The sequence below is a fragment of the Lissotriton vulgaris genome, chromosome 7 (assembly GCF_964263255.1).
Source record: "Lissotriton vulgaris chromosome 7, aLisVul1.2, whole genome shotgun sequence".
NCBI classification, from domain to species: Eukaryota; Metazoa; Chordata; class Amphibia; order Caudata; family Salamandridae; genus Lissotriton; species Lissotriton vulgaris.
The window spans coordinates 803,882,949-803,906,605 of NC_141695.1; the positions used below are offsets into that span (position 1 = coordinate 803,882,949).

Here is a 23,657-nt window from a genome sequence, read left to right on the forward strand (position 1 = left end):
TTTTGCACGTGAATGCCGACTCTGCATCTCATTAACTATAGTTGCCGGGGTCATCTGTGGCAATGTTTTTTGCGGCTGCTATCGCAGGTAAACTGTGATATGGGCTGTTAGCACCAGCTTGTGAATGGGGTGATACATTTATCATGACTTTGGCTGCACTAAAGTGCCGATAACTCGGCGATAGCTCCTCGAGAATATGCCCTAATGTGTTTAAACTGACTCCATTTTGAATGTACAACATCCTTTTTGCGCTCTTGCATGAGTTAATTTTGTGCTTTCTTGCTGCTCCAGAGTTGAATGTTTTGCTTTCTGAATAGCATAGAGCAAAGCAGCCTTGCTGGAACAGAACGCATAGAAGAGTGAAAGAGGTATGTACTTCTGTCTCAGAGTCAATACACAGTTGGTCATCCGGCTTCCGTCTTGACCTTGAAACAGCCGACATGACTGTAAGGGTTTCCCAGTCAAGCTGACCAGGATGTTGTGTGCAACTCATATGGCGATATATGAGCTATGATTTTCCTCACTCGATGATGCTTTCATTGTTAAGCTCTTTATATTTTGTTCTTGCATTTGACAGTGTTTATTCCTGGCAGTTGACATGCTCGTTTCTTGCTTTGGACGTCCATTATTATTATTTGCTTATGTTTTGCTTCCTTACCTTTGACTTGTGAATGTATCATTGATATTATCGGCTTATGTTTTGCTCCCTTGCATGACTTATGATAGTTCCATTATTATTATTTGCGCGTGTTTCACAATTATTATCTGCTTGTGTTTTACCTCATGCATTTGATTACTTTTGAGTGTTTTGTTATTATTTGCTTGTGCACATATATTTATACATATATATTTGCATGTTGTTTTACCCGTTTCATTTGACATCTGGGAAAGTCTTTGTTAGAGAGTGTATCATTAATAAAACCCCACACTTTATTTTGAAAATGCCACATTTTGTGAGTGCTGAGCCTCCTTTCCAGGTACTTTTTCCTGCTTTACTGAGTGCCTCATCTTGGGAGTGCTGAATTCCTTGTATTTAGGAGTGTAAAGCAAGACAACTTTGCATCGATAACATTGCCCAGCCCGAGATAATTTATCCCCCTATTTCTGCTACGATGCTTTCCTTTCAATCAACTTTATCTACAATAGTAAAGTTAATGAAACAACTAACCAACCAGAAACATTTATCTGCGATTTTTAAATCATAAGTAAACCATCATGAGAAAATGCAGATATTCAAAATGAAGTGCAAATTGGCAATTATAGGCACTTCAGAGGCTAACACTCCACTAGTCTCTTTAGCCAAAATGGTGAAAGATGAAGCTGCCCTGTTATCTTCATCTCAAGATCTGTTTTAGCGACAAACTCTAGTACAAATGATGTACTACTAAACATGTGAGAAGTCAAGAATAAGGGCCCGATTATTTTTACCCTCAAAGCCATAGTGGCAGTGCAGGCACTGCTGAACCAGCACTCCGACTGCCCTATTACGAGTTTGGCGGTGAAACCGCCATAGGACCGTTGCAACCGCCGGGGATCCGTGATCCCTCAGCGGTTTTGCAGTGGTGAGAGGCTGCAATCGTCTGGTGGTGCTGCTACAGCACTGCCAAGCATATTAAGAGTTTCCTCACTGCCATTAAAGTGTGATGGTGAGAAAACAAGAGGGCCCTTCAGGGTCCCCTGTTGCCTTAATGCCTGGGGATGCATGCAGTGAGCAGACCCCATGTGCATGCATACCCCGTTCCTGCACAGCATGAACTTCACAGTCCATGCCGTGCAGGAACAAGCTTTGCTGCTCCCATTGTGGTGCCTTTCTAATAGGCACTGAAGTGGGACCTCTAAAGGATCGCCTGCTAGACCAAAAGAAAACTCCAAATCAGGCGGACGGGTGGTGGTTGAGTTTGACAGTCTTGAAGAGGGGCACTGGTGGTGGTGGCCCGCTCCAAGACCACCAAGCTAATAATCCGGCCCTAACTCCAATTACTTGCAGAATAACAGTAATACGAAGGCTCTTTTATATTCAAATAAGGTACATGGAAGGAGATTTTTTTTTAAATTCCTTGCACCTTATTACTCGTACACAACCAGCTCATTTGCTGGTTCAGTCACTTCAGGTTTGCTCTACTACTCGGAGAGGCAAAAATGCGAAAAAATGTAGGTCAACAAAAAAGGACCAAGATGAGTAGAATTTCCCAATACAACTGTGCCAATGAGTCATGTGGATGCAACAGTTCTAGAGGCAGATATCTCGAGGAAAAATCATAATTATACGGTTTAAAATATTGATGCTGCTCCTTTCTATCCTCTGTACCTCCACAAAACTAAGGATTCTGCTAATAAGATGACTGAATCAACTCTGGAGGATTTGCTTGTTTTGCAAGATGACTGTTTAACATGGTTACTTAATGACTTATTTCCACAACCTGATATCTCTTGCTTCTTTAATCAGTAAACAATCTTAAGTACTATTTGTTGTATTTATGAGTTACACTTGATTACTTCACAACATATAACGCTGGTGCAATTTTTTCCTTACAACAATTGGGCATCAGATCCATCTAGAACTTTAGAGAATTGTTATTCTTCTCATTTGGTCCATATAGTAGGGAACGTTTGCAAAGGGAAGAAAATGCTACTTGTCCAGTATGCATCTGTTCTTGGCATATAGAGCTGTAGAGTCATATGCTATGCATTGATCGCCATTTAGTGTTGGGTCCAAATGTTTGCACTATGTTTGCAGAAGTCTTTCCAGTCAAGATTTAGGGGACTCCTCCTTTCGATGATAGTGCACTTGGGCATCGACTCCCTCCTTGGATTGTTTTGCCGCAGAGGGTGATAATGGAGTTAGTAAGAGTAGTAAAGAGACATGTCCATGTATATTGTATCCAAGTAAGATGTTTCTGCAACAGGTAAAAGTACCCGGGGAGGCGAGTGGAGGCATATGACGCTACACCTCTATATGCCAAGAACAGATGCATACTAGGTAAGTAGCATTTTCCGTTCGAGGCATATGAGCTGTAGATCATATGCTATGTAGCAGTTATCTCCCAAAGCGGTGGCAAACCTGTAGCTGTTGCAGTAGTTTGAAATAGAGTCTGTAAAACTGCCTGGCCCACACTTGCTGGCTGTCTTGCTAAAACATCTACACAATAGTGTTTTGTGAATGTGTGTGGAATAGAGCATGTTGCTGCTTTGCAGATGTCATCTATGGGTATATTTCCTAAGAATGTGATAGAAGCCCCCATTTTGCGTGAAGAGTGTGCTCTAGGGGGAATTGTTAATGTGCGTTTTGCTTTTCCATAGCATATTTGAATGCACTTAACTATCCACCTTGCAATACCTGATTTTGATATTGGATTGCCTTTATATGGTGGAGCAAAAAGTTGCATTTTCTTCCTGAAAGGTTTTGTTCTTTCAATGTAGTATAGTAAAGCTCTTTTGACATCTAAGGTGTGAAGAGCCTGTTCTGCCACATAATCTGGCCGAGGAAAGAAGACCGGTTACTCAACAGATTGGTTGACGTGAAAGGCAGAAATGACTCTAGGTAAAAATTTGGGGTTAGTCCTCAGAACCACTTTGTTTTGGTGTATTTGTAAAAATGGCTCTTGTATGGTTAGCGCCTGAAGCTCACTCACTCTTCTCAGAGATCTGATGGCTATGAGGAAGGCTACCTTCCAAGTGAGAAAATGTAGATTTCATTTGTGCAATGACTCAAATGGTGGACCCATTAGTCTTGTAAGAACGATGTTGAGATTCCACACTGGAGCAGGCAGAAGTCTGGGGGGAATGACAAGTCCTATAAATGCTTTTAAGGCAGGCACTCTAAAGCGAGACGAATGCGGCCTGTTTTGCAGATATGCAGCAAGATGTAAGCGTATTGATGTGTACGCTAAGTTAGAGCGCTGTAGATGTAATAGATAACAAATGATGTTCTGTATTGAAGCGACCAGTTGATGGTTTTGATTGTTGTCATAGTAAATCACAAACCGCTTCCACTTTGCTGCATAGCCTGTTCTTGTGGTAGGGCGCCTAGCCTCGTTGATGATATTTATGCAGTCTGGCAGAAGATTAAGATAACCAAACTCTAGGATTTCAGGTGCCAGATCACAAGGTTGAGATGGCTGGGATCTGGATGTCTTTTCTCTCCATGGTTCTGAGTGAGGAGATTGGGAGTAAGGTGTAGTTTTTGGTGAGGAACTATGGATAACTCTAACAGAGATGTGAACCAGGGTTGATGGGCCCAGGCTGGAGCAACTAGGATTAGTGTCGGGGACTATTGTCTGAGCTTCCAAACCACTAATGGAATGAGTGGGAGAGGCAGAAGAGCATAAGCAAATATCCCTGACCAGTTCATCCATAGTGTGTTGCATTTGGACAATGGGTGTGGATACCTGGATGCGAAGTTCGGGCATTTTGCGTTTAGGTGGGTGGCAAACAGATCTATCTATGGAAAGCCCCACATTTGGAAGAATGGGAGGAGAACCTGAGGATGGAGTTCACGTTCGTGGATTCGTTGTTGCTGATGACTGAGCAGATCTGCAATCTGGTTGTTCACTCCTGGAAGGTGATCTGCAAGGATATATATTTTGTGAGGTATGGCCCATCTCTAGATGCCCTGGGCTACCCATGAGAATTGGAGAGAGTGCGTCTCCCCTGTTTTTGTATGTAATACATAGCCGTCATGGTGTCTGTACAAATCAGGACAGCTTTGCATACCAGATGAAATTGAAATGCTTTCAATGCTAGAAAAATTGCTAGCAGTTCCAGGTGGCTTGTGTGGAGTTGTCCACATGCCCTGAATGGTAAGTTTTTGTAGATGAGCTCCTCAACCAGCGAGCGATGCATCTGCTGTTAGCACCATCTGTGGAACCGAGTCGAGGAATGGCTGCCCCTTGAAAAGGCTTTGAATGTTCCACCTTTGCAGAGAGCGATAGGTGTGGCTGTCTGCCAATACTAGATCTGATAGCTGACCTTGAGCCTGCTTCCATTGACGTGCCAAGCATTCCTGTAGGGGACACATTTAAAGTCTTGCATAAGGAATGATTAAAATGCAAGACGCCATCACTCCCAGCAATTGCATGAACACTCGAGCTGGTAACGAGTGTTGAGGCTGAAACTGGGTGGGTTGGGACACGCTAGAGCTCTTTGTGTATCTGTTGTAGCTCCAAGATACACTTGTGTGTTGGACAGTTTGAGATGAGACTTGGTAAGGTTTACAGTGAACCCAAGGTCGTGAAGCAGTTGGGGCTGTTTTTTGAGTGTGGTGTAGGCAGGCTTTGCTGCGATACAGCTTTTATTAGCCAGTCGTCCAAGTAAGGGAAGACGTGAATGTGCTGTCTTGTAGAGGAGTAGCAACTACTGCCAGGTATTTTGTAAACACCCTTGGATGCGGTTGTTACTCCAAATGGGAGAACTGTGAATTGATAATGGTAGCCATGCACCACAAATCTAAGGAATTTCCGGTGAGCAGGGTGAATGGTAATATGGAAGTAGGCGTCCTTTAGGTCTAAAGTTGAGAGAAATCGCCTTGCTGTAGGAGTGGGAGTACCTGTTTGAGTGTGACCATTTTAAAGTAGTCTGACTGAATGCACAGATTTAGTTCTCGGATTTCTAGTATAGGCATGAGAGAGCCGTCCTTTTTGGGAATTAAAAAGTACAGGGAGTATACCCCGGTCCCATGGTATTGTAATGGAACTGGCTCTATAGCGTGTTTGTCCAAGAGAGAAAGACCCTCTTGCCTTAGAAAGGTAAGATGCTATGGTGACATTGCATGTGATCTCTGAAGAATATTTGGGGGAGTGTCTGTAAGCTCCAGGCAGTAACCATATTGGATAATTTGTGGTACCCACTTGTCTGAGGTGATTGAATTCCAGATAGGAATTGAGAGAGACGTCCCCCAACAGTGGTGGAATGGCCGGGGTTAGCGGAAGGAAGTCACAGTTTGTTTGCGGGAGAAGTGCGTGGGGAGTTGCTGCCCGTGCCTCTTCCCTTACTGTTGTTTTCTCTAAAACCTCCACCGAAATAACCTCTTGAAGAGTGAGATAGGTTTTTGCCCTTGTAAGAGGAGGAAGGATTTTTGGTGGATACAGTTGTAGAACCACCCCTGTAAAAGGAGCGGCAAAAGGAACCCTAAGTGGCAGGTAACTGCAAGGCCCCCATGGTCTTTGCGACCTCCATGTCTTTTTTCATCTTTTCCAGCTAGGTATCAACCACTGGCCCAAAAAGATGTTCGAATGGTTTGATAAGTATGGAGGTTTGCACCTCTGGCTTGAAGCCTGATATTCTCAACCAAGCATGCCTGCGTAAGAGTATACTGGTGTTCATAGCACAAGCTGGTGTGTCCGCTTCATGTAGGGCACACCTGATGGATGTATTAGTAATAAGTTTACCTTCTTGGATAAGGTCAGTAGCCTTCGATTTGTGTTCATCAGGTAAATATTGCGAGTTTTGTTTTTCTAACTCATCATAATGAGCCCTATCATAACGAGCCAGTAGAGCTTGAGTGTTGGCAATACGCCAATGATTTGCTGCCTGTGAGGCCACTCTTTTGCCTGAGGCATCAATAAGCTTAGACTCCTTACTAGGAGGAGGAGTCTCACCTGGAATTTGAGAGTTAACTCTCTTGCAAGCGTTGGAGACTACAAGAGAGTCTACGGTCAGCTGGCCTCTGATGTAAACCGGGTCGGTAGGTGCAGGCTTATATTTTTTGTCCATCCTAAGAGTAATTATTCTTGCCCGTACAGGATCTTTAAATACCTAATTTGATTGTTTTAACATACCTTTTAGCATTGGTAAGGTATGAGTGGGTATTTGAGAAGAATTGTTTCAGAAAGGAAATCCTCTTCTAAAAGCTCTTTATAGAGCTCCACCCCATGATATTGAACAGCCCTGTTAAGGAGCTCAATGTCCGTACGGGATTTTTAAATACCTAATTTGTGCGTTTTAACGCACCTTTTAGCATTGATAAGGTATGAGTGGGTCTTTGAGAAGAAGTGTTTCAAAAAGGAAATCCTTTTCTAAAACCTCTTTATGGAGCTCCACCCATGATATTGAACAGCCCTGTTAAGGGGCTCAATATACGCAATGTTATCGTCAGGTGGGAACGGTCTGGAGGGATACAAATCAGGGTCATTGTCTGTATTTGATAATCATATTGGGATCAGTGGGAGAAGGAGGTAGAATGTAAGAAGGAGAAGGGTTGGTCCCACACTCTTCTTCCTAAGAGGAATAAGGTAGTCCTCTGGTAGGTCAATCGCCCGTTTTTTGGGAAGAATGGCATGAGTATGACCTGTTTCAGGGTTGACCACAGGTTTTTTTTCTGCTTCGTATCTGACAGCAGGGCATTGGTCGAGGCTCTTTAGACAAACTGTCTTTTTCTTTATTTGGCGGTTTCAGCATCAAAGGTTTCGGCTCTGAACCCTTTGGTGTGGAAGGTAGAATCTTCGGAAACAATGGTATTGTGACCACCACATAATAGGATTTGGGTTTCGCGTCAAAGGTGTTGGGTCGGTGCCGGAGTGGGGTCAGCTAGAGCCTGAGCCGGAAGGCTTCTCTTACTGTTTCAGGGCGGGGCATCGGAAACTCTTTGTCAGAGCCAACCTTGACCAGAGGGCGGAGGAGGGACTGGAGTCTTCGTTTTATGTTTTTGAGGGGGCAAAAGGATATCTTTACTCACAGTATGTTGACCCGGAGTAACCTGCTCCTCTTCTTCTATGTCAGAGTCAACTTCGGACAGGGAGATATGTTCTTCCTCCTTGGCTCCTTGAGCTTGATGTTCTGTGTCGGAATCTTCACCAAAGATGTCCGGTGCAGAGCAGCTTTCTTGTTGCACTTCGTGACATCAAGTCCGACATTCACGAAGTGTCTTCTTCGCTCGAAACGAGTGACACGTTTCGCAGTCTTTCTCGTCGTGTTCCAGGGACAAGCAGAGGTTGCACACTTCGTGCAAGTCGGTGCATGGAAATTTAGCACAACACCCGGGACATAACTTGAAGGGAATCCGTTCCATCTGCTGCTAGTGCGGCCGGCGCGGGAAGGCCCGACGGACTGCTACGAGTTTTCCGATCGAAGTTTTTTTGAGGTGAGACGATACGCGACGAATAGAGAATCGCGACCGATAACAATACCGTTGAGGGTAGTGGTTTGCGCGTCGAAGGGGTCCAAGAAACGGTGCCAAACCGGAGCGCAGCAATACACATCCGAAAAAACCAATCGGAGGATGGAGTCGATGCCCATGCGCACTAACACCGAAAGGAGGAGTCACCTACCGCTTGACTGGAAAGACTTCTTGAACAAAAACAAAGTGCAAACATCCAGACCCAACACTAGATGGCGATCTATGCATAGGATATGATCTACAGCTCATATGCCTTGAACTTGATGTTACCCTTGAGAACCCTACTACAGCAGCTTCTCCCTCTTAGAAAGGAATTCCTTGATAAAGACAAACATCTGTGCTTCTATGTTATGGCCCACTTCTACCAATCTATTTTGTGAAAATGTAAAGAGATACACCCCTAAACTGATAGTTACATGGAACTTCTACACAAACACCGATAAAATGGATTATCCTGATACATAACATTTGTTGTGGATGCCTAGTGTTTTGACTCAAAGCGCAAGTCCTAGAATTTCCTTAGTTTAAACATAGCTGGGCAAGCATTAACTTTTTTTGTGTTTTACGATTAATTTTCTCTTTCTCACAACTCAAATAGTATGCCTACACAAAACTTGGTTATGGTATGATTTTGACATGAGAAAGTATAAGTTATTTCTAACCCTAGTGGGGGTCTCAACAAAAGGCACACCAAAGGAGGCCTCATCATTATTACTGTGTGCTGATTACCTGCTCTGCCCATAAACTGGACTTACATTCTAAATATGGCCTTGTATTTGTTATATATTAAGTAATGTACTCCCCATAGAAGATGTGTTTGTAATTTGGAAACTTTGATGAGGATACTGCAATGGCCGATTGTATGATTATCCTAAAGCGGTTTCTGTTATAGCAGGTGATTTGCAGACTCCGTCAATAACATCCTTACACCTGCATACTGGCTTTTCTGATATGGATGCCACTCGGGGTTTGGGTGCACCTTATTTGGCTAACAAGTGGATAATTCATCATGGTACTGCCCCGTACATATGGAACATAGTTTTATATTGGTCACTCGTTAACAGATAATTTGAGAAAAATACGAAGGGCAGCCAGCAACCTTAATTAGTTTTATTGTAAGAAGTGGTTAGCTTTGTTAAATGATTGAGCCAAATAATTTTAATTAACACTCAATAATGCTATCCATGCAAATGTCTGTTCTCCCTTTGATCCCTCTGTTCCATTACAAAAATGACAGTTGTCACAATAATTGCTTGTTTGCCTTGAATGAAATAATGTATTTTTATTGCTTGGTTAATAAACACCCATTACCAGCTCTGTCTTTTCTGGGACTGTGAATTAATAAAGTTTGTAGATTGTATGGTGTCCGTGGTCAATCTTTTTTCAACAGCTATGCTTCCAAAACATAAGTTGGTATTGGGGATCCATAAAACAAATCAATCTAAAAAATGAAAGATCTTGATGAAAGAACAGATGGATGAAGGGGAGAGATTTTTGGTTCATGGTTGCAAGGGTCTTGAGCTATGTTCCCTGTAAGCTTGCTCATGGGTGCACACGCAGCATCTCTTTACCAGCGTCCTAGTGTCTCTCCATGAGCGCGCACACCCTCCGATCTGAAATTGAGGTTGAAGTGGATGTGCCTTATGAAAGGCAAAGATCGTGCTATCAGTAGAAAGTCTTCAGTAATTAAAACGTCTTCTCCTGAAATGCGTGTGTGTTAAAAAGTCTGAAGAAATGAAAATACCTTCTCCTGAAATGTGCGTGTATTGAAATCTTGGTCAAGAGTTAAACATTATAATTTCAGGAGAAGGCGTTTTTATTTCTGCAGACTTTCCACTGAAGGTGTGAACTTTTCCATAAAGCACACTTCAAACCATCTACTTCGACCTCTGTTTCAGATAACTTACAGGACCTCTAATAAGGTCATGCTGATCCTCTCCCAGCGGCAGCAATAAAAGTGCTAGGACTACAATTAAAGAAACTTAATGTAGGAGTTTTTTATTTACATTAACTTCAAAATAATTGAAACTTTTGGAAAGGATAGAGTAATGCTCTGCTTAACTATCACTTTCTTGATGCAAACAATAATCACTATCAATGTAAAATATTAAAACGGAACTTCAAGCAGTCAGCAGTCCGTGAATACTGTTGAAAATATCAGTCCTTACATAACGTAATAAAACATGGTTATATACATCAAAAGGATGCTTTAAAGGTCTGCATGAGAACAGATATTTAAAAGATGGTTCAGGAAAGATGGGTGAAGGAATAAAGGAATGTTACGTCAAGTTGTTCGCATAAAGAAATTATGCTGCCATAAGGCTTCTTTAAAGTGCTGAAAGGGAACAAATCAGAGGTAGCGGAAAGAGGGGAGCATTATGGCTGGTTGGGTACTTGAACAACTCTTATGCTGCCCTAAGGCTGCTTCGAAAAGCTACATAGGGATCTGGTAAGAGAGAGTGGAAGGTGAAGTGTAATCTTTCATATAAAATAATACAAGTATATGTTTTCTCACCTACCTCGCTCTCACTCATGATCCCTTATTCCCCATCCTTTTTACCATGCTGCACTTCGAGGTAGTCTTGGGGCAGCATAACAATTAAACAAGCATCCAGCATGCTGTAATGTTCTCTTCCGTATACCCCCTCTCCACCAACCCCCTTCATGTCCCTTTCTCGCTTGGGAGCAGCCTTAGAATGGCACATGTACTACATGAAATTCCAGAATGCCCAAATATTTCTCTTTCTTCCCTCACTCTTGACACTTCTTTCCTATTTCTATTCCCTCACAGCAGTTTAAAGATTGCATTTAAGCTATACAAAATTCTAAAATGCTATGATGTTCCTCTTTGCTCTCTTTCTCCGTTGGACACAAATATGTAAATATTAACTCTTGATATTATATTTAATACGGACATTGATATTATATTTAATACTGACATTTAACCTTTTAGCAAGTGCTTGTAACTTTCACAGCTTGTATGTAGTTTTCATTGGGCAGTGTTTTGCACTCTTGCAATAGAAACAACTATTTTGTTTTCAGGCACAAAAGCCCTGTGTTTCACCTTCAAGGGTGATGGCATAGCTGCTGGAAAGCATGCCTTTCAAAACCTAAAATGTATATAAAAGCACATCTGATACAGTGGGTAAGTTACAATATCTATTAGCTTGGGTGAAGTCTTTGTTGAAAAGAGGATGTGCTAACATGGTCTTGACTTCAATAAATGTTTTAAAAGTATATAGGCAGAAGTACATTTTTGGAGGGGGAATAGAAAAACTACTGTGAAAGCTGTCGGGAAATTGCCGTTCACATGCTTACTGCTAATGTTGATTAGATGTGAAGTGAGTTTGTTGACCACAACCCACTAGAAGGACTGTTTCTACTGGGCCAGGATCTAGACTGATTTGCATATGGCTGGTCAAAGAGTTTGCAAAATAACGATGGCCTGGATGTGGCCCAGAGTAATTGCCAGTTGCTGAGATTAATTCAAGCATCCCATACATCACAATTTTAGTAACTTCAGTGTGGCGTGGCAGGAAGTACAAGGTGGTAGGTGATTAAAAGTTGTTTGCTCTATGATGTGATTCTGAAGTGTTTATACACATTTATTTGCAGAGTTTCATAGCGAGATATTGTAAAAGAAACTGTTTTAACAGTATTTGAAGAATATATACTGTGTTAAGGGCTTGATTTATTTCCTACTTTGTAGATAATAATTGCCCTGGTGCCCCATTGAAAATCTAGATTTTATTTATGCTGATCTTTAAGAAAGTGGTACAAAATGAATAGTGGGCAACTAAAAGTGCTTAGACTGCTCTTTGGACCTTGGCCGGTGAACCACAACAATTGTGTGCGATATACTGGGAATATGCATGACATACAAATGTTTGTCATTGGACTATATGTGGAGTCTGGGAACCTTGGGTTTCATATTGACTATGAATGAGTGTATGAATGATATGAGGGCACAGGGTCTAGGATAACACATTTTTTTCAGAAATGCAATAATGAAGCATTGTGCGAACGGAGTATATTTACATTTTTGTTTTGTGCCCGAAGTATGTAATGCAATTTCATGATGATCTTTTTTTATAAGAAAACAAATGCAATATTTATGAATCTTATTAGCAATATGGGTCTTCGATCCTTCAGATGCTGAGTAGAAGCAATACATGTGGAGCTTAAGATTTTCTAGCTTGTTTGGTCATATTTCCCCATACAAGAACGGTTACAGGACCAACCCCCTTAAACTACTGTCCTATCATCTTGTTAGATGTGACAGGGAAACTATTTGCCAAAGTCATTCTAAATCATCTAGAGTCATGGGTCAGTGAAAATGGACTACTACACATTGAGCAGGCTGGATTTCAAGGTTCTTGCTCAATGAATGCGGTCTTATGGCTGCAGATTAAGAGTGAAAAGTTATGAGCAAAACAGACACATGAAATTGTATCTTGCATCTGCTGAATTTAGCTGTGTGTTTGATTGCGTTGATCGACCTAATTATGGCAAAAAACTAAAAAAAAAACCATAATATACAAGACTACATGCCGCAAGCACTAGTAAATCTGCACTTAAACAACTGGCTATGTGCTATGCTTGGGTCTAGTTTTGGGTTAACAGCCAGAATGTATGTTGCTATTGGCTTTAAACAAGGTTTTGTCCTCACTCCTCTTTTATTATAATATATAGCAGATTTTCCAAGTTTTATAAAGAATTGGAATCTTTGTCCCCCTCAATTTAGGGTTGTTCGAACTATTGTCTCTAATGTTTGCAGATGACTTGATATTGAAAATCTCACTTCGGTAGGTTTACAATGTCATCAGAACGCGTACGCTTACTACTCTATGTCCATGATCTAGTGGTTAACAAACAAAAAACTTAAAACCATGACAATCAGCATCCAGGTAATAACGGCTGTCCACCGGTGAATGATAGTCATCTTGAAACGATGAATAACTTTCCCCATTTGGGTGCTAAACTTTATAATAATCTATAATGGATAACATGTAAAATCAGTCAACAAAAGCTAGCTATGTCGGATTGTGCTACTCAAGTTTTTAAAACACTATTTAAGAGAGGCGTGACTTCCATATTAAAAATGTAAGTCTATCTAATGCCTTATGTGCTACTAAAGTCCAAACTTTAATCGCCATTACTAAAGTGCATATGGTAGATATTTGAATATTGAAGGCCTACCTTTGAGTAGGACTGCGTACTCCAACGGAGTATTTGGCAGGAGCTTGGTCTAACTTCGATGACATACTGTGTATTCTCCAGGTTGTATGCTCTTTTAATTATCTATATGGCCATTTCCTCGGTTTTACAAATTATTAAATGATGTCACTCAGAAGTAATCTTTCTCAAAGTTACTTACATTCTTGAAAGACTTTGAAATACCTAAGCCTCAGTCTTGGATCACACTAATAGGGATAATATGAAACTCCGGTTTAAAAAAGCATAGCCAGAGGTAAATGTTTTGACTATTATCTGGACAACATATTTAAAAAAGAAACTATTGAACTTAATTGTGATATTCTGACATTGGGTGCAGTTCAGTTCTATATAAAAGCTAAGCTAGAGCCTGATGTGAAAAGGGTGGACATGAATTTTAACCTGGGGAATCTGACAATACTTGAACATATTTCACTTTCATGCACTAGTGGTGCGAAACAGCTAGGATGTTCTTATCGTAACTGTGATAATTAATACTTAAACCTTTTACTAAGGTTTGCTGTTCAAGCAGAATTTATATTTAAGGTCCATTTTTACAAAGTAGAACCCTCGTATATTTTCCTATGCTTTGCCTCTTTTGTATAAATGAAGAACATGCCAATGTTTGTTTTCGATTTTACAATTGCTTTAAAACCCTTTCTTGTCCTGTAACTGGAAATCTATTCTATCTTAGTTGTACAATTTGTCTGGAATATTTCTGTATGAATATTTTAAGTTAATTTGGCATACTGTAATTTATAACTACCAAGTTCATGTATGTTGCACAACTCATGTCAGTGTACAACGGTACTGCTTTGTAGAAAACGGTGCACTGAGATTTCAGGATACTCCTCTATTTACTCAAATCTTCTCCTGACCCTTCAGAAGCCTTTCTGACCACTTGGTCTTTCCTGTTTTGAAAAACGAATGTAGAAAGAAACATCCCCGCCGAATCATAATGTTCTGCATTTTTATTTACTGTACGGCTCCAGGCCTCAAACTAAGGTGTGTGTCCGCTCGGAATATTCTAGAACCACATGCCCCCACTGTGCGGGCGTCGTCATAAATCCGTCTGTGGTGACTGGCTGCACTGTGAATTCCAGGCGGCGCTGAAGGCCTGCTTCGGGCACTGCCAAGTTCACCAGGCGGTAAGCAGCAGCATAGGCCAGGCCAATGAGATGGGGCTGACTAGAGTCAGGGGACGACGCAGTCCGGTGACAGGTCACTCCTTGGCAAAAAATGCGAAACTGGCGAGCCTGCTCCAGGGGATAGGACCAGTGCAAAGTGAGGCTGAGGTAGAGCTGGTTAGGCTGGTCCTTGTCCCTCCACCACAGAACCTCTGAGGCACGCATATCTCGCACACGAGGATGTGGCACCATTAGACTGCTGGCATCGATGACCTGGAAAAGGGAGAAGAGACCTGATCAGTGATTGGCCTTCCAAAGGTGGAAGCAGAGGGAAAGAGAAGAAGGGGACAGGAGATATGGTACCAGAAAATTGAAAAGAGGCTGAGGAAGAGAGGCCAGGGAGGAAATATTTGGGGTCACTGTACTGAGGCATGAGGTGCTTATTGAGATAATAGGTGTTGTTGCTATAGAAATAATAGGACTTTGAGGTAGCCACATAGGGAATAGCACCCTGTGCAGAAGAAAGGCATGTGGGCCTCAAGAAAAGATGGCAGGTGACAGAAGCCGCTTCTAGTGTGAACTGAGAGACCTTTCGCCATGTTGGCGAATAACATGCAAATTCCATAGCCATGTCTCACCAAGAGTGCTCATAAGTCTGCACGTCTTTTATCTTAAGGTGGCATTCGTATCAAAGTGAGCGCCTTTGGGTCACTACTAACATCGCTGATCGATCTGTGCTGGAAGCTCAAGAGTTGACTTATGCCCAAATGGCTTTTCCCTGAACAGGTCATTTACCTTTATGTCTGCAGATAATCTCTGGCACCAGTGGCTGTCCTCAGACGCACTGGTACAGCTCTTCACTGATTGGATGATCTCTGCCACATGGGTATCCCTGGATATCACTGGCAATGCTCTTAAACAATGGTAGGCATTTTATCCCACTGCCTGATTTCCAACATGAGTGGGCCACTTTCGACACCAGTGCAGTGGCTAACGTGATCCCAGCGGATGACATTGTGCTCGACAGAATGACCTCAGACCCCTGTGGTCATGCACTTACCCGGATCTCTCCCAGGCGGCATGTGAAGTGGATCTCCTCCGTATTGGACTGTGGCCGAGAAATATGGATGAAAAGATCCTGGAGGAGACAGTCTTTGAGTTCTACTTCATAGCACCTATAGGGGAGAAAATAAAGATGTCAGATGCATTCTTGACATAAGGGAGTGAAAAGAGCATAAGATAATTGGTTGTGGTACAAAGACAGCCTAACCCAGAGAGAGCAGGGGAAAAGAAAGGTGTGGGATTAAAGAGAAGCACATGGCTAACCCCAGGTTCTCACTCAGAGAGACAGAGAAAGGTGAGATATTGTGCAAGACAATTTGACTATCGGAGAATGAGAGGGAGCAATAGAAGACTTCTGAGGCAGGTATAGTCTCACTCAAAGAGAAAAGGTGAGCCAGTGGCTAGTGATGTTTGAAAGTATAGTGGCATAATACTGGGCCCGAATCCCTGCAAGTGAGCAAAGTGCCTGAGCCAGACATCCTCTATGATAGATAAACTGTACATTCTAAAAACACAATTTTTGCATACATTTTCTGAAGAGCAATAGGTTCTGGAACGGTACACAATTACCATTTAAGTAGATTCATGGTATATTCCAAGCCAATGAAGACTGACCCCCCTCCCCCCATGAGTTGAACATATTTTTTCCAAAATATGCAGAGGGTGCCTTCCGATATGTAAATTTCTTCCATTGTGCCAGGGCCAGCATTTTGTCTTGAGAGTTCTCATATTAAATGGGTGTCTCCTTATGCCAAGAATTCCATGCAATATGCCAGAGCCAAATGTTTGCCACTAATGCAATCCATATACTATAGGTAACCAGTTAAAACTGACCTCTTATGGCATAGTTGCCTTTTCCTGGCCCATAAGCCATGGATGTTCTGCCTAACGTGAAGTATTAGGTCTAGCACGCCAGTATTTTGCCTTGTGTGTGCCATAGGCCAAAATTACCTTTAGTGTGTTAGGGCCAACAATTTGCAAAAATTGCCCCTTATGTCAAGAATTACCTCCCATATGCCAACACCAATATTTTGCCATGGGTGCGTCTTATCCCAATGAATTACCATCAACATGCCAGCTTTAATTTTTTACCGTATGTACCCCATATGCCAAAAAATACCTCCAGATTGCAAGGGCCAGTACCAGACTCACAGGTATAACACACACACACACACACACACACACACACACACACACTCACTTGCATGTACTTACACTCATTCTTACTAAGTCTCACCCACTCACATTTCCTCTCTTTCTCTCACATTTGTTCATTCTCACTTTCACTTGCTTACACTGAAACACTCATTCCGAGTTAAACTCATTTCCTATGACTCACTTGCCCACTTTCACTACCTACACACATACACAAATACACACTCTCGCGCATGCATGCACACATTTGGCAGACTTTTCTTTCTTCACTGATACACTTCCTCTCTTTAGTGGCTGGTGCATGGACCCTTGGGAAAGGCACACATTTCCCTCCTGTCTCAGGCACAGAAGAACGAGTTACTTACCTTCGGTAACAATGTATCTGGTAGAGACATAGTTAGCCGCAGATTCCTTAACTTAGAATATCCCCAGGCGTAAGACTGGATCTGGAAAACTTTCCGCAGTAGCACCTCTGCGCCCCTCGGGCGGCGCTGCTCGGCTCCGCCCTGACGTCGTCCACGGACATGACTTCAGCGAAACCATATATACACATTCCGGCGCGCTGACGTCAGTTTTCGACATAGAAACTTTTCTGCGCCTCAATGAGGAGCCACCACCAAAAAAACTGTTAGAATATGGGAACTGTGTGCGAAAATGATGAAAAAAGGGAAAGACATTGAATGGTGAAAAATAGCACCATAAAAGACAGTTACAGGCACTCTATATTAAAAACCAGTAAAAGAAAAAGAGCGGAGCACCGCTTTGAGCAGCAACCGCTCAAAAGTGAAGGCCAACCACTCTTGGAGGTAGAGGAACATTTAAACAACATCACAGCAGACAAAGTTTGCAACCATAATGTATAACCGTGAAGGACAACAAGTCCGGAACACAGGAACTAGGACAACTGACCACCAGACATCACCAGAAAGTGACGCTGTATCTCCAATAGGAGATCTATAAAAAGTGGCAGAGCAAATAGACTTCAACCAATGGAGAGCAGAGGCGGTAAGAGACCCCAAGGCGTAAGAGAAGGGGAGAGCGGTGTGTGGGAAAAAACAGGAATAGACCCCACACTGTGCAACCCAGGACGTAGGGTTGGAAGGGATACATGACACAGGAGCATACCGCCCAATTATGAGAATAGACGGAATAGGGCAATGAAAACAGAATGAAGCATCCTGTGACGGAGTGAAGTGAAATTGTCACCCTGCAAAAGGGTGAAGCCACTAGTAGGGAGGTGAATGTAGAAAGCCCAACCCGAAAAGGCCATCGCCGAGCGGGGTTGACGGGCGGGCGTTAAGGAATCTGCGGCTAGACTAGGTCTCTACCAGATACATTGTTACTGAAGGCAAGTAACTCGTTGATCTGATAGAGATGTCTAGGTGCAGATTCCTTAACTTACCACAGCCATACCCCTAGAGGAGGCGGGTCTGTGCCTGAACCCCATTAAGTTTCCGAGGAAATGTGCTGTCAACAAGGTGACGAAACATGGTGGGGACCGCAAGCCAGTGCAGCCACACCAGACCATGAAGCTCAGAAAAAAGTGAAAAACTGCGGGAGACAAAGGCACCATAAGTCGTCCAAAAACGGCATAAAAACCCCATGTGTATACCGGGTGAGAGAAAGAAAACAGATACTAGATAGGTCGGTGTGAAAAGGAATGTTCATGACTTCGCAAAGAAGTGGACTGATGGATCCACAGGATCCGGCATGCAGACTAAGTAAAACCCAGAGAGATGGCAACTAGTTTGACAGACAGCGCAGACCACTCCAGTATGCACAGCAGTGGGAAAAAGGGAATGTTGAAGCCTGCACCAGCCAAAAGACGTAGGACAGCATTGGCAAGATGCCAATTCATGGCCAGAAGGTACCGGGAGTACTAGAAACAGAAGACACACCATTACATAGTCGGACTGTTACAAGACATGTGAAAGGGCTGACGGCAATCAACAGAAGTACCCAAAGCAGGACTACAGTAAGAACGGTAGTCAAGCAGAGGACTGGAAGACACAGAAGCATTCCGTATGGACGCTAGAACCACACTAGAGACGCAATAGCAAGAAGGCAACCAGCAAAAAGGGGCACCAGGCAAGCTGGACACCCATAAAAGAGCTCGTAGAATGAGCATACCGGGTCAAGGACCACGGGCACGGCATGAAAGAACATTGCCTGCATGATTCTGTTGTGTGAGAACACAGAGCAGATATAGAGTAAGAAGAAGAAGAAATAAAAAATTAAGCGTAACACAATAAAAGACTATAGTACGCGAAAAGTACCAACAGCCATGTAGAAGCAGAACTGGACAGGACAATGATCAGGCCCGTAAACGACATCAGCCCCTTGCCCGGGAGGAGCAATGGTCCCCCGCAAGACAGACGAGGAAATGGAGCCAGACACAATAGTGGAAACAGCAGGACCAACCAAATGGTCCAGGGACCCAAGAAGCGAGTATCCAAAAGAGGACACTCCACTTGAGTGATACAGTAGGAACCCAAGCAGAAGTGTGGGAAACAACTGCACAGGAATGCGTGAAAAACGTTAAAGAGAAAGTGCCCAGAAAATGAAGGCACAAGGCAATGTACAGTAAAGATGTACATTACATTACATAACCGCCATGTGCAAAGACAAATTCAGAAAGGGCTGAAGTACGAGGAACTCCTACCCACCCCTTTAGAGGGGAGGGGAGAACCAGCACCACAGAAGTGGAATAGCCAACTCAAACAACCCATGATAACAATTATACTAGGGTGCAACTTCAGGTTGCGCCAACACTAAGAAGCGTGTCACACAGTGGTTGTATCCTGGTGCAAAACGAGGACAGGGCCTCAGCGGTGAGAACTGCGCCTGAACTGAACAGAACAAGGGCCCTAGGGATAGGGATAGGGACTGGCAAGGAAGAACAGCCATCAAGGGCAAGAGGATTACAGCGACGCTGAAAACCGCCCACTGAAAGTAGGCGAGGCATAAGCCATACAGTAAGGAACCCATACCGCGGCTTAGAAATACAACCAACAACTAGAGTCACCTGCACCGAACGTGCAATGGAGCGATGCCAACGTGAGGATCGCAGAACCGCAGAAAAAGAGGCCCATAGCAAGATTTGTGGCGAAAAGCTCCATAGGAGCTTACCAAGGCTAAGGCAGCTACCCAATAGCCTATAAATAGCCCACATATGCGAAGTGTCAACGCCTGCGAGGGGAGTCCTCTTGGGCAAAGCACACATTCGGAGGACTGAAATGAAGACCGAAATAGCCATCCGGCTGAACTGAACAAATACTGAGGTAGCGGAACAGCCGCCTACACCCTCTGGGTCCCATGCAAGAACCCAGGACACCTTCGAAAGTAAATTAAGAAGGCAAAATCGCCGATGCAGAGGAAAAAACACTTTAAGGCAGAAAGTCGTGCCGCAAAAGTCAAGGCAGTCCAGATATGAGGCGGGAGACCGCTGAATCTGCGTGGCTGTCAAACAGGTCCACGCCATTGAACAGCAGATCTCTAAGAGCATCCCAAACACTGTCCGGGAAACGACTGTCGCGCAGCCAAGCATGGCAGCGTAAAGCCACAGACCGAGCAAGAGCTCCTCCCACCGAGTCAGTGGCGTCAAGGGAACAACGTAGGGAAAATTGTGCCATTCCCCTGCCATCATGCAGAAGGCGGATTAAGTCCACCTGCAGGCCTCCTGGAAGGGAAGGAAGAAGGTCCTCGACTAAGTCCCAAAGGGTAGAAGATGCGTGAGCGAACACACAAGCCGTATTCAATGCGTGGATGCCAGCACTGACCGAGACGAAAAGTTGCCGACCACATGCGTCCAACCACTTAGATTCCCTGGTGGGAGGCAACAGAGGTAGGGCAGAAGAACACTGAAAGTCAAAGGCCGCCTGAACAACTAGGCCCTGAGCCCTGAGGTGATGGAACAGACAGAGCGGATCATTTGGGGCAAAGTGGTGTCGACGAGCTATGGCCCGATCAACAGGGTCACCCGAGGAAGGCCTTGCCCATGTGCCCAGCATGATATCAAACAAAGATGCACCAAGGAGCAGCAAAGGCTCCACCACAACCGGCTCCATATGGAGAAGATCCAACAAGGGATCAGAGGGCAGAGAAACCACAGGGGGCTGAAAATGAAGAATGGTTGCCACACTGTGAATAGCCCGTGCGTAGGCAGCACTAGCCTCAGTTGCCATCCGGGAAGGTGATAATAAATCATCAGTAGGAGATGGCTGAAGTTTAACCAGTCCGCTAGACAGCAAAAGTGGAGGAGCCAGAGGCTGATCCGGAGACCCAAGGTACCTGCAACATGGGCCAAAACGGCCTGAGATCAGGGGAGGCCAGAGGAACGCCGACCTGTGTCATAAGAGTAGGCGCCAGCATCGACTGACGCCACGTGGGAGTCGCATCGACGTCTGAGGAGTCGGTGGGATATCAACCTCCTGAAATAGAGGAGATATGGACGGTTTACCGGTGTCGACTGACGCCGAGCCAGAGTGGTCTGGACGTCGACGACCTCCAAAGGAGACTCTGTCGTCGACCCCACTACAACATTTGGGGAACAGGGCGTCTAGCCCAGCGCCGCCTCCAATATCAGCACAGGAAGCCGCTCAGGGCTATGTGGAGACTGACTGGGTGGGCTAGACGGGCGACTAGGAGGACCCACTGGGCGGTGTCCTGTAGGCGTTGTGTCTGCTCCGGAACCGGAGTCGATGCACATAGCCGGTGCAGAGGACGAATCCGCCGGCGAGGACCAGACATGAGTGCCTTCCACCTCTATGGGACCCGAAGGCGCAACAGGTAGAGAGAGCGACTCAAAATAAGAGTGGAGTCCTTTAGAAGAAGCCTCCATTTGGGCTCGTGTCGCTCCGGCACCTGGAAAGGGGGGGGGTACGGAGGAGACTACCGCCTGACGCCTGTCTCTGGGAGCGAGAAGAACAGGCGCCAGCGTCACGGGTATGTGTGTAAGACCTTCTGGACATACGCTTGTGTTTACCCGCCTCTGAATGACGTCTGCGGGAATGACCTTGGGAGTGGGCCCGATCCCGAGAGGGAGAGCGGCGACGTGAAGGTGCAGGACTGGACAGCGGTGCGGCCAGCAATTTCATACAACGCTTCTGTAAGGACTTTGGTTTTATCCGCTGACAAACGTCGCACTCTTTGGAGTCATGGCACACCCAGAGGCACCACATACAGATAGCGTGTGGGTCCATTACCAACATCTGACGTGTACAGGTCTCATACGCTTTAAAGCCAGATGGCATTGCACACTGTTCCAGGACGCCAAAGGCGTCGAGAAGACCCAAAAAACAGGTCAAGGAACTGCTGGTTTTCCGGGATACACGTTGGGATGCGGAAAAGAAGAAAAGTGACGTCAGCAAGCCACATGGGGCATATATAGCTCCGCTGACGTCATATCTGTGGATGACGTCAGGACGGAGCCGAGCGGCGGCGCCCCCGCGCGCATAGGTGTCGCTGCTGAAAGTTTTCGGGATCCAGTCTGATGCCAGGGGATATTCTAAGTTAAGGAATCTGTGGTTAGACGTCTCTATCAGATGCAGATAAAGCGGAGATCTGGGCTGGGTCTAGCCTCCAGGGCCCAGCTTACGCCCCTTGCATTTTCACCCCACCAATTCCTATCTCATCACAAAGTGGAGTATAATCAGTGAGGCTTCTGAATCCATCCCACAATGAGAAGGGAAGGTGACAGCATGACTGACCGGTAGCCACAGGGTTTGTGTGGCTTAAGCCTAGAGCCAGGTGCCACTGTGTGTGTGAAGCTCTAGCTAGGCACAAATGGCTAGGTAACTTATGCTGGGATGTGATTTCATCAGATCCGGCAAAGCGGTCTAATGTCTAGGGGAGATGCCTCTGAGTCTGCGCCAGCCATCAGAAAGATTCACTGTGTCAGGTTGCAGCTCGACCCTTGAGGGTCAGCATGTTTGTTATACCAGTCATGAATATTTAGTTATTACTCAACAACGGTTTAATAAAAAATAAAATGCAGCAAGGAGGGTGAAGTTATTACTACCGTGAAGGTGAGCAGCTAATGAAGAGAGCAAAGATAGGAAAAGGCAAGGAAAGAAGGACTACCCAAGAAGAGTATGAGCAAGGATTAATATCAGAAATGTACACAAGATGAAATAAAGAGGTTTCACAGAGCACACAAATACCCAATATGGGTTTGCTGCACTAGGCTAACAAGGAAAGAGAAAGGTTAGAGAAGGCAGTCATACTTCTAGACAGAGGAATCCAAGGACATCAGAAACATGCAACCAGAGAGGGGAACCCCAAAAATGATATCCCTGTGTACAGAGGCAGTTAAGTGTCACTCACTAAAGAGGGAACCCAAGAGAAGCCAGTCCCAAGAACAGAGACAGACACTTGTAGATAGGAAGCTCAAATATACCGTAGCCGTCGAACAAGAAAACTGCACAGTAGTCTTTAAAACGTACACACACAAAAACCTATAAAGGACAAATCCCAAAATGCACAGACAACATTATGCAAGCTTACATAGAGAAGAAGGAACCTGGAAACATAAAAGTCAAGTATTAAGACCGACTCACTGCTATTTCACACACAAAGAGGATCCCACACAGAGAGGAGTGTGGCTAAAAATTAGTTACTTACCTGGAACAATAGGTTAGAGTCCCTGTATCTCCAATATATTTACATGCTTACTCCTGCCATCGAAAAGTTTCTTTGAAATAAAATATTTTGAAAAACAACCCTTGGTGATGAACACATGGAATATGTATAAAGATAACCCTTGTCACATTGGTAGGCACCCTAAAACCATACTATATGCTTCCGTTTTCGGATGGCCATGCCACTGCATTTAGAGGTTAACTGTTTCCGCTAACCTTTGTTTTGTGGCAAAGTTTGGTGGGGGGCAAAGTGACATGCTAGATACATAGCTGCATAAACACTCATTACAAGTAAGAAATATTGTAATATGCAGCATCAATCTATAATATGTTGACATTGAATTGATC

General features: G+C 44.1%; 1 protein-coding gene across 2 annotated transcripts in view; it reads right to left on the bottom strand.

The window, feature by feature from the left end:
• Positions 1–10,085: 10,085 nt before the first annotated feature.
• ENGASE (endo-beta-N-acetylglucosaminidase) overlaps positions 10,086–23,657 on the bottom strand; it is a 324,534-nt gene continuing 310,962 nt past the window's right edge. For both annotated transcript variants that reach the window (XM_086931067.1, XM_086931068.1), the window contains 2 exons: positions 15,515–15,629; positions 10,086–14,727 (listed from right to left, as the gene is read on the bottom strand). In XM_086931067.1, the coding sequence (XP_086787193.1) occupies positions 14,323–14,727; positions 15,515–15,629 (520 nt within the window). In that variant the 3' untranslated portion in view covers positions 10,086–14,322. The remainder of the gene's footprint in view (positions 14,728–15,514; positions 15,630–23,657) is intronic.